The sequence below is a fragment of the Rhinoraja longicauda genome, chromosome 41 (assembly GCF_053455715.1).
Source record: "Rhinoraja longicauda isolate Sanriku21f chromosome 41, sRhiLon1.1, whole genome shotgun sequence".
Taxonomy (NCBI): domain Eukaryota; kingdom Metazoa; phylum Chordata; class Chondrichthyes; order Rajiformes; family Arhynchobatidae; genus Rhinoraja; species Rhinoraja longicauda.
Window position 1 is genome coordinate 2,240,080 of NC_135993.1, and position 11,902 is coordinate 2,251,981.

At 51.0% G+C, this 11,902-nt stretch overlaps 1 protein-coding gene across 1 annotated transcript; it reads left to right on the forward strand.

The window, feature by feature from the left end:
- The first annotated feature begins 2,752 nt into the window (after positions 1-2,752).
- Positions 2,753-11,533, forward strand: kcnk6 (potassium channel, subfamily K, member 6). Its single transcript, XM_078431050.1, has 3 exons — positions 2,753-3,071; positions 9,475-9,870; positions 11,292-11,533. The coding sequence occupies exons 1-3, from the start codon at positions 2,753-2,755 to the stop codon at positions 11,531-11,533; spliced, it is 957 nt and encodes a 318-aa protein (XP_078287176.1).
- Positions 11,534-11,902: the final 369 nt, after the last annotated feature.

Here is an 11,902-nt window from a genome sequence, read left to right on the forward strand (position 1 = left end):
CACTACATCAAACGCACGGACCGGACTCTGGTGTTTTGTAAATGGAGGCAAAATATGGCAGCTGGTGCACGTATGATCCATGCAGGAAGAATCTCGCTGTGCAGTGCACACACGTGTCAATAAAGCACCATTGGACAACCCGACATGTTTGTTTAGTTTAGAGATACAGCGCGGAAACAGGCCCATCGGCCCACCGAGTCCGCACCGACCATCGATCCCGCACACTAACACTACCCAACGCACACTGGGGACAATTTACATTTAGAAACATACAAAAAATAGGTGCAGGAGAGGCCGTTCGGCCCTTCGAATGGCGGGACTATCGTATGTTGAAAGACTGGAGCGACTAGGATTGTGTACACTGGAATTTAGAAGGATGAGAGGAGATCTTATCGAAACGTATAAGATTATTAAGGGGTTGGACACGTTAGAGGCAGGAAACATGTTCCCAATGTTGGGGGAGTCCAGAACCAGGGGCCACACAGTTTAAGAATAAGGGGTAGGCATTTAGAACGGAGATGAGGAAAAACTTTTTCAGTCAGAGAGTTGTGAATCTGTGGAATTCTCTGCCTCAGAAGGCAGTGGAGGCCAATTCTCTGAATGCATTCAAGAGAGAGCTAGATAGAGCTCTTAAGGATAGCGGAGTCAGGGGGTATGGGGAGAAGGCAGGAACGGGGTACTGATTGAGAATGATCAGCCATGATCACATTGAATGGCGGTGCTGGCTCGAAGGGCCGAATGGCCTCCTCCTGCACCTATTGTCACCACCATTCAGTATGATCACGGCTGATCATCTAAATCAATAACCCATTCCTGCTTTTTCCCCATAATCTCTTGATTCCTTTTGCCCTAAGTGCTAAATCTAACTCTCTAATCTAAATCTAATCTAAAAACATTTACATCAAGCCAATTAATCTACAAACAGTATAACAGTATAACAGAACTTTATTGTCATTCGGTATAAATACCGAAGGAAATTTCAGCAGTCACAAGACACAGCAAAAAAGAAAAGAACGCAGGACACACGACCCCAACACCAACATCCATCACAGTCCCTCACTGTGATGGAAGGCAACAAAACTTCCACTCTCTTCCCCTGCACGTCTTTGGAGTGTGGGAGGAAACCGGAGCACCTGGAGAAAACCCACGCGGTCACTGGGAGAACGTACAAACTCCGTACAGGATCGAAGCCGGGTCTCTAGCGCTGCGCCACCGTGCTGCCCCTAAATCTATGTGCCTGGTAATTACAATAACCTTGAACCTCTAAATAATAGGCCGATATTGTGGCCCAGCGGTAGAGTTGCCACCTCACAGCGCCATAGACCCAGATCAGTCTGAAGAAGGGTCTCGACCCGAAACGTCACCCATTCCTTCTCTCCAGAGATGCTGCCTGACCCGTTGAGTTACTCCAGCACTCTGTGTAGCTTCGCACCACTGCAGGTGAGCTGCAATGCTCTCCGCTGGCAAGGAATGCAGTAGCTGGGTGTGCCCTGGATTGTACTGCCCAATCTAATAAATCAAGTGTAGATGTGGGGCTGAACCAAAGCTGCATAAACTTGCAGAACCTGTAAATAATTGGCCGGTCGGTTCAGCACACATTGGAATAAACTCGTCTGTTCAGGTGGGGCCATGAGAGATATCACCTAGCACCTGGAGAAGACTGTCCAGGAGAGAGAGAGAGAGAGAGAGAGAGAGAGAGAGAGAGAGAGAGAGAGAGAGAGAGAGAGAGAGAGAGAGAGAGAGAGAGAGAGAGAGAGAGAGAGAGAGAGAGAGAGGAGAGAGAGAGAGAGAGAGAGAGAGAGAGAGAGAGAGAGAGAGAGAGAGAGAGAGAGAGAGAGAGAGAGAGAGAGAGAGAGAGAGAGAGAGAGAGAGAGAGAGAGAGAGAGAGAGAGAGAGAGAGAGAGAGAGAGAGAGAGAGAGAGAGAGAGAGAGAGAGAGAGAGGAGAGAGAGAGAGGAGAGAGAGAGGAGAGAGAGAGAGAGAGGCAGAGAGAAAGAGAGAGGCAGAGAGAAAGAAAGAGCAGAGAGAGAGAAAGAAAGAAAAGAAAGAGAGGGGGAGAGAAGGAAGGAAGGAGGGAGGGACAGACGAAGGAAGAGAAGGGGGAGGAGAGAGTGGGAGGAGGCGGTGCATCGACTGCTGGAGAGAGTGGCGATCCCTGCCTCACCTGCCCGGCACCGGGCGGGGGAGCGAGCGAGGCAGGCAGCGGAGCCGGGACCAGGTGTGACCGGAGTTAGGGACCAGGTTGTGTCTGGGTTTAGGGTCCAGGTGTGTCTGGGTTTAGGGTCCAGGTGTGTCCCAGGTGAGGGTCCAGGTGTGTCCAGAGCGAGGGTCCACGTGTATCCCGGGTGAGGGACCAGGTTGTCCAGAGTTAGGGACCAGGTGTTTCCGGAGTTAGGGACCAGGCGTGTCTGGGTTTAGGGTCCAGGTGTGTCCGGAGTTAGGGACCAGGTGTATCCCAGGTGAGGGACCAGGTGTGTCCCAGGTGAGGGTCCAGGTGTGTCCGGAGTTAGGGACCAGGTGTGTCCTGGGTGACCAGGTGTGTCCTGGGTGAGGGTCCAGGTGTGTCCTGGGCGAGGGTCCAGGTGTATCCCGGGTGTCCGGGGTTAGGGACCAGGTGTGTCCGGAGTTAGGGACCAGGTGTGTCTGGAGTTAGGGACCAGGTGTGTCTGGGTTTAGGGTCCAGGTGTGTCCCAGGCGAGGGTCCAGGTGTGTCCCAGGTGAGGGTCCAGGTGTGTGATCCCCGGTGCGGGACGATGGCCGAGAGCTACTGCCCCCCACAGCCGCTGGTCTTCCTCTCCCTCTTCTACCTGTGCTACCTGTTGCTCGGGGCGCTCACCGTGTCGCTGGTGGAGCGGCCTCATGAGCACCAGCTCCGCTCGGAGTTGCGGGTCCTGAAGAGCCACCTGTTGAACAGCAGCCGCTGCCTGGCCGAGGCCGAGCTGGAGGACTTCCTCTCCCGGGTGCTGAGAGCCAATGCCTACGGCATCTCGGTCCTCAGCAACGCCAGCCAACACACCAACTGGGACTTCGCCTCCGCCTTCTTCTTTGCCAGTACTTTGGTCACCACAGTCGGTGAGTATCAGCTTCAAACTCCTTTTAATAAAACTTTCAATAGACAATAGACAATAGGTGCAGGAGGAGCCCTTCGAGCCTGTACGCACCGCCATTCAATGCGATCATGGCTGATCACTCTCAATCAGTACCCCGTTCCTGCCTTCTCCCCATACCCCCTCACTCCGCTATCCTTAAGAGCTCTATCCAGCTCTCTCTTGAAAGCGTCCAACGAACTGGCCTCCACTGCCTTCTGAGGCAGAGAATTCCACACCTTCACCACTCTCTGACTGAAAAAGTTCTTCCTCATCTCCGTTCTAAATGGCCTACCCCTTATTCTTAAACTGTGGCCCCTTGTTCTGGACTCCCCCAACATTGGGAACATGTTTCCTACCTCTAATGTGTCCAATCCCCTAATTATTTTATATGTTTCAATAAGATCCCCCCTCATCCTTCTAAATTCCAGTGTGTACAAGCCTAATTGCTCCAGCCTTTCAACATACGACAGTCCCGCCATTCCGGGAATTAACCTAGTGAACCTACGCTGCACGCCCTCAATAGCAAGAATATCCTTCCTCAAATTTGGAGACCAAAACTGCACACAGTACTCCAGGTGCGGTCTCACTAGGGCCCGGTACAACTGTAGAAGGACCTCTTTGCTCCTATACTCAACTCCTCTTGTTATGAAGGCCAACATTCCATTGGCTTTCTTCACTGCCTGCTGTACCTGCATTCCCAAGCTTTCCCAAGAAAGTTTCTCCTCAAAGTTAAGAGAGTTTTCCCTCAGTTTAGAAAGCTTCCTCCAAAGTTAATAACATTTCTCTCAAAGATAAGAAAACTTTTCCCTCAAAGTTTAGAAAATTTCCTCTCAAAGCGAATTAAGTTTTCCGCATAGTTCAGAAAAGTTTTCCTCCAAAGTTCAGAAAAGTTTTCCCTCAAAGTTTAGAAAAGATTCCACTCAAAGCTAATTAAGTTTCCTCTCGAAGTTAATTAGGTTTTCTCCCAAAATTTAATGTTTCCTCAAAATTAAGAAAGTCTCCCCTCAATTTTAAGTACATTTCCCCACAAAGTTAAACAAGTTTTTCCTCAAAGTTAATCAAGTTTTCCCTAAAGTTGCTGCCTCTCAAAGTTAAAGTATCCCCTCAATTTTAAGCAAGTCTCCCCTCAAAGTTAATCAAGTTTTCCCTCAAGTTAAATAAGCCCAAGAAAACAAAAGTTAACTTCCCATAATAACTTTCTATTAAGTTTTGGAGAGAAATTAATGCATGGGGGGGGAAATTAATTTGGATGAAAAGTTAATTTTTTCCCGTAATATTAATTTCTCCCCACAAACTTACCTTTAACCTCGCCAAATTATTTTCCCCGCCACCAAATGACCCTTCCCCCCCACAAAGTTAACATTTTTTTCCCACCAAATTAATTCCCCCCCAAAATTAAAAACTTCCCTGTATCAAATATTTAATGTCCTTCTAACAATCAGAAGGGAAAAGCAGGCTTGGTAAAAGTTTGATTTGGAAGTGGCTATTTACAATTTCAAACAATGTTAAATATATAACTATGTTGTCAAATGGTTGAATGGTTAATGTATTTATATCTAAGGTTCTAATATTACTTGAGTTTTAAGAAGTCTTGTTGCATATTTTTGCATTGAGTAATATTCTGTATGCAAATGTTTGAGGAAGTGTGGCACTGGGAGAGCTTTAGATTTGGAACGTGTTGTTTGAGAGGGCAATGAACTTGAATTTAATCCCCATAGTGGAGGCTAGGGACAATTCTGTAGTAAGCCGTTGTTTAACTGAGGTGTGGAGTCCTTTCTGATTAATGTATCGGCCTGGCAACAAACTAAAACAAAGGTGCAGGAATGGAACCGCAGGTGCTGGTTTACACCGAAGATAGGGAGCAAAGTGCTGGAGGAACTCAGCGGGACAGGCGGAGAGGAGGGGTGAACGCGTGATGTTCCGGGTCGAGACCCTCCTTCAGACTGAGGGTCAGGGGAGAGGGAGGCACAGGGGGTCTCGAAAGGGGTAAGGTGTGAAAACGAGAGATCAAAGGGGACGAAGCTCAAGGAAAATGTAGAAAGGTTGGCTCGTTGTGAGCTGAGGGGAAGGTGAACAAATGCTTGAAGGAATTTAGAAGGATGAGAGGAGATCTTATCAAAACGTATAAGATTATTAAGGGGTTGGACAAGTTAGAGGCAGGAAACGTGTTCCCAATGTTGGGGGAGTCCAGAACCAGGGGCCACAGTTTAAGAATAAGGGGTAGGCCATTTAGAACAGAGATGAGGAAAAACCTTTTTCAGTCAGAGAGTTGTGAATCTGTGGAATTCTCTGCCTCAGAAGGCAGTGGAGGCCAATTCTCTGAATGCATTCAAGAGAGAGCTAGATAGAGCTCTTAAGGATAGCGGAGTCAGGGGGTATGGGGAGAAGGCAGGAACGGGGTACTGATTGAGAATGATCAGCCATGATCACATTGAATGGCGGTGCTGGCTCGAAGGGCCGAATGGCCTCCTCCTGCATGGAAAGGGGTAAGGTGTGAAAACGAGAGATCAAAGGGGACGAAGCTCAAGGAAAATGTAGAAAGGTTGGCTCGTCGTGAGCTGAGGGGAAGGTGAACAAATGCTTGAAATACCTAGAAGGTCAGGCGGCACCTGTGGAAAGAGAAACAGTTGAGGATTCGGGTAATACAGCACAGAAACACGCCCATCAGCCCAACGTCATGTTTCATTAGGGATAGGAGCAGAATTAGGCCATTTGGCCCATCGTCGAATGGTGGTGCTGGCTTGACACCTGCACCTATTTTCTGTGTTTCTACCATTCAATCAAGGCTGATCTATCTTTCCCTCCTAACCCCATTCTCCTGCCTTCTCCCCATATCCCCTGACACCCGTACCAATTAAGAATTTATCCATCTCTGCCTTAAAAATATCCACTGACTTGGCCTCCACAGCCATCTGTGGCAATGAATTCCACAGATTCACCACCCTATGACTAAAGAAATTCCTCCTCGTCTCCTTCCTAAAGGAACGCCCTTTAATTCTGAGGCTGTGCCCTCTGGTCCTAGACTCTGGCAACTCTGAATATTGCTATTAACTCTACTGTGCTCTGACGTTTAGTTTTCTTGGAATAATTTATGTGTTAACTGCTGAAATGAGGACAAATGGTTTCTTTGACACTCAAAAGCTGCCAAATCAGATAACGGCAAGATGTTCGGTCAGCCAGTCCTGTTTAAAAGTCGGGATTATTTCATTGTTACAGGTGCCGAAGCAGGTAGTGGAATCAAGGGATATGGGGGAGAAGGCAGGCACGGGTTACTGATTGTGGATGATCAGCCGTGATCACAACGAATCCTTACTTGTGGCAGCTTCGTTTATTTTATTAGTTTCGTTCATTATTGTCACATGTAACGAGGTACAGTGAAAAGCTTTTTTGTTGCGTGCTATCCAGCCAGTGAATAGACTGTACACTATTTAAGTGCGGCACGGTGGCGCAGCGGTAGAGTTGCTGTCTCACAGCGCCAGAGACCCGGGTTCGATCCCCACTAAGGGCACTGTCTGTACGGAGTTTGTACGTTCTCCCCGTGACCTGCGTGGGTTTTCTCCGAGATCTTCGGTTTCCTCCCACACTCCAAGGGCGTGCAGGTTTGAGGGTTAATTGGCTTGGTATAAATGTAAATTGTCCCCAGTGTGTGTAGGATAGTGTTAGTGTGCGGGGATCGCTGGTCAGCACGGACTCGGTGGGCCGAAGGGCCAGTTTCCGCGCTGTATCTCTGAACTAAACTAAACTAATCTGTCAACGCGAGGCTGCTGGATGTGAAGGTCTCTTCACGCTGGCCCAGGTAATACATCTGCCTCGGTTACCTACACCTGGGTGGGGCAGGTAAACCAGCCAGGTACACGTCGCTCCTGGGGGCACCCCGCCTCGTCCTGATGGGCTGGGAACGTTAGTGTAAAGCTTCAGGGAGCGTGGGCATCCGGCATGGAAAGCTGCAAGCTGCAGACCGACAAATGTGTGGAGAGAGAGGAGAGGGGAGGGGGGAGGGAGACGGGGAGGGGGGCAGAGAGGAGAGGGGAGGGGGGAGGGAGACGGGGAGGGGGGCAGAGAGGAGAGGGGAGAATGTGTGGAGAGAGAGGAAAGGGGAGGGGGGAGGGAGACGGGGAGGGGGGCAGAGAGGAGAGGGGAGGGTGGAGACGGGGAGGGGGGCAGAGAGGAGAGGGGAGAATGTGTGGAGAGAGAGAGGGGGAAGGGAGACATAGAAACATAGAAAATAGGTGCAGGAGTAGGCCATTCGGCCCTTCGAGCCTGTACGCACCGCCATTCAATATGATCATTGCTGATCATCCAACTCAGTAACCTGTACCTGCCTTCTCTCCATACCCCCTGATCCCTTTAGCCACAAGGGCCACATCTAACTCCCTTTTAAATATAGCCAATGAACTGGCCTCAACTACCTTCTGTGGCAGAGAATTCCACAGACTCACCACTCTCTGTGTGAAGAAATGTTTTCTCATCTCGGTCCTAAAAGACTTCCCCCTTATCCTTAAGCTGTGACCCCTGGTTCTGGACTCCCCGAACATCGGGAACAATCTTCCCGCATCTAGCCTCTCCAACCCCTTAAGAATTTTATATGTTTCTATAAGATCCCCCCTCAATGTTCTAAATTCCAGCGAGTACAAGCCCAGTCTATCCAGTCTTTCTTCATATGAAAGTCCTGCCATCCCAGGGATCAATCTGGTGAACCTTCTCTGTACTCCCTCTATGGCAAGAATGTCTTTCCTCAGATTAGTAGACCAAAACTGTACACAATACTCCAGGTGTGGTCTCACCAAGGCCCTGTACAACTGCAGCAGAACCTCCCTGCTCCTATACTCAAATCCCCTTGCTATGAATGCTAACATACCATTCGCTTTCTTCACTGCCTGCTGCACCTGCATGCTTGCTTTCAATGACTGGTGCACCACGACACCCAGGTCACGCTGCATCTCCCCTTTTCCTAATTGGCCACCATTCAGGTAATACTCTGCTTTCCTGTTCTTGCCGCCAAAGTGGATAACCTCACATTTAGGGACAGGGGAGGGGGGAGAATGGTGGGGGGAAGGGAGACAGGGAGGGGGGAGAGAGGAGAGGGGAGAATGCATGGAGAGAGAGGGGGAAGGGAGACAGGGGAGGGGGTCAGAGAGGAGAGGCGAGAATGGGGAGGGGGAGAGGAGAGTGAGAAGTGGAAGAGTAGTGGGGGATGGGAGACAGGGGAGGGGAGGAGAGAGGGGAGAGGGTGGGGGGAGAGAGGAGAAAGGGGAGAGTAAGAAGAGGGAGAGAAGTGGGGGGAGAGGGGAGGTGGGGGGAGAGAGAGAAGAGGGGGATAGGTGGGAGAGGGGAGAGGTGGGGAGAGAGAGAGAAGATGGAGAGAGGTGGGGGGGAGGGAGAGGAAGGGGGCAGACTGAAAACCTATCCATGTTCTCCAGAGATGCTGCCTGACCCGCTGAGTTACTCCAGCACTCTGTGAAACGTCACCTATCCATGTTCTCCAGAGATGCTGCCTGACCCGCTGAGTTACTCCAGCACTTTACCACAAAAGTCTTGAGGTTGCCGGATTGGGGGACTTTTGCTGTTTGTCCTAAACTAAACTAAACACTTATCCGTGGTGTATTGCGCTTTAGTCAGCGCCTGCAGTTCCTGGTTTGCGTGCAAGGTTGCCAACTTCCTCACTCCCAAATACGGGACAAGGTGACGTCACCGCCCCGCGCCCCACGTGACCTCACCCAGCCAGCGGTCACGTGCTCCCGCTCCACCAATGGCAGCCGCCCGGGCCGGGAGGCGGGTTGCTACGCAACCTCCGTTAGGTGAACACACTCCGTTAGCCTACACTGTCCCGACCAAAGATACTAGAGGAGCAAGATGAACCACTCCGTTGAAATCGCCTATACTTAAGTGTAGTACGCAAAGGAGCGTGACGGCGGCCATTTTAGGAAGCAAAACCCGCCTCTCGCAGTGTAATCAGTGTTGTGGGGGAACAGTGTGTGTGATGATACCATTAAAATGCAGAATATATCTCATCTATCAATTCACAGATTTTTGTTATTTTTCTTTTTCAATGTTTCTGCATGTTTCTGCCTACTAAAATGGCCGCCGCGACGTACTACGGTTTTTAGGGTCGAGTGGTCTATCTTGCTCCTCTAGTATCTTTGGTCCCGGGGCCAACAGCAGCCCACGCGCCTACAATGTCTGGGCCTACAGCGTCCGGGCCCACCCCCCACCCGGGCCCAAAACGGGACAAGGCCGGTTTAGCCAATTCAGCCACAAAATACGGGCTGTCCCGGCCGATATGGGACAGTTGTTGACCCTACCTGTGGGATAGACCGTGTACTTGGTGTTTGAGTTTGCAGTTCCTCTGTGACAGGCTGTGACGGGTGAGGTGTTTTGCTCGACAGGTTACGGACATACCACGCCGTTGTCTGATGGAGGCAAGGCCTTCTCCGTGATCTTTGCCCTGATGGGCGTGCCGCTCACCATGCTTCTCCTCACCGTGCTGGTGCAGCGGTTGCTGGTGTACGTGACCACTCGGCCCATCCGCCTGTGCCAGCAGCGGCTGGGCTACAGCAAGCAGCAGGTCGCCGTGGTCCACCTGCTGATCCTGGGGCTGGTCATCCTCCTCGCCTTCTTCATCATCCCGTCCGCCATCTTCAGCGCCATCGAGCACGACTGGACCTTCCTCGACGCCTTCTACTTCTGCTTCATCTCCCTCACCACCGTGGGTCTCGGCGACTTCGTCCCTGGAGAGCAGAGCAACCAACAGCTCCGGCCTCTCTACAAGCTGTCCGTCTCATGTAAGGATGCTCCCACTCTGCTTCAGCTTAACCTCTCCGCTTCAGTGTTTAGCTCATTGTCACGTGTACCGAGGTACAGCAAAAAGCTTCGTTGTTGCCTGCTATCCAGCCAGCGGAAAGACAATACATGATTACATAGAAAACATAGACAATAGGTGCAGGAGGAGGCCATTTGGCCCTTCGAGCCAGCACCGCCATTCATTGTGATCATGGCTGATCATCCACAATCAGTAACCCGTGCCTGCCTTCTCCCCATATCCCTTGATCCCACTAGCCCCTAGAGCTCTATCTAACTCTCTCTTAAATTCATCCAGTGAATCGGCCTCCACTGCCCTCTGTGGCAGAGAATCCCACAAATTCACAACTGATTGCAGTAGTTGATATAAGAAAGAAGAAAGTAGAAGACAACTCTCTGGGTGAAAAAGTTTCTTCTCACCTCAGTTTTAAATGGCCTCCCCTTTATTCTTAGACTGTGTGGCCCCTGGTTCTGGACTCCCCCAAACATTGGGAACATTTTTCCTGCATCTAGCTTGTCCAGTCCTTTTATAATTTTATACGTCTCTATAAGATCCCCTCTCATCCTTCTAAACTCCAGTGAATACAAGCCCAGTCTTTCCAATCATTCCTCGTATGACAGTCCCGCCATCCAATCTAGCCGCCCACAGTCTACAGATACAGGATAAGGGGAATAACGTTCAGTGTAAGGTAAAGCCAGTAACATCCCATCAAAGATAGTCTGCATGTACCATGTTCTATGTCCTATGTGACATTCCATGTACAATGTTCTATGTCCTAAGTAAGGCTCCATGTCCCATGTTCGGTTTAAACCAGCATCGGCAGTTCCTTCCTACGCTGTTCCATGTAAGCCCTGTGCCCTCCGCCCCCCTGTGTGTGTGTGTGTGTGTGTGTGTGTGTGTGTGTGCGTGCGTGCGTGCGTGTGTGTGTGTGTGTGTGTGTGTGCGTGCGTGCGTGCGTGCGTGCGTGCGTGCGTGCGTGCGTGTGTGTGTGTGTGTGTGTGTGTGTGCGTGCCCGTGTGTGTGTGTGTATGTGTGTGTGTGTGTGTGTGTGCGTGCCCGTGTGTGTGTGTGTGTGCGTGCCCGTGTGTGTGTGTGTGCCTGTGTGTGCGTGCCCCTGTGTGTGTGTGTGTGTGTGTGTGTGTGTGTGTGTGCGTGCCCGTGTGTGTGTGTGTGTGTGTGTGTGTGTGTGTGCGTGCCCGTGTGTGTGTGTGTGTGTGTGTGTGTGTGTGTGTGTGTGGTGTGTGTGTGTGTGTGTGTGTGTGTGTGTGTGTGTGTGTGTGTGTGTGTGTGTGTGTGTGTGTGTGTGTGTGTGTGTGTGTGTGTGTGTGTGTGTGTGTGTGTATGTGTGTATCCGTGCCCCGTGCGGCGGGGTGACTAATGTCCTGTCTCTGCTCCCCGCTGCAGTTTTCCTGTTGTGTGGCCTCGCTGTGATGATCCTCTTCCTCCAGACCCTCTACAAGGTGGCCAGCCTCCACGGACTCACCCAGATCTTCAACCTGCCGCCGTGCGAGTACGACGAGGGTCAGGAGGAGGAGGAGGTGGAGGGGGACATGTGCGAGGGGACGGTCCTACACGCGTCCCAGCCTGACCATACCCCCAAAGCACCCCCTTCCTACGACTCCATCTTGCCCCTCGACAACCGGTGATGGTCGGGGGTGGGTGAGGGGCACCTACCTCCTGTAGAATGGGGGGAGGGGGGGGGCAAGAGGGGTCGGGGTCCTGTTTCCTTGCTGCCCACTGCACATAGAAGCAGGAACAGGCCACTCGGCCCCTCAAGACCTGGCCCACCATTCACCGTTCACAAGTGATAGACAATAGACAATAGGTGCAGGAGGAGGCCATTCGGCCCTTCGAGCCAGCACTCAATATGATCCTGGCTGATCATCTGAAATCAGTACCCCGTTCCTGCTTTCTCCCCATATCCCTTGATTCCTTTAGTCCGAAGAGCTAAATCTGACTCTCTCTTGAAAACATCCAGTGAATTGGCCTCCACTGCCCTCTGTGGCAGAGAATTC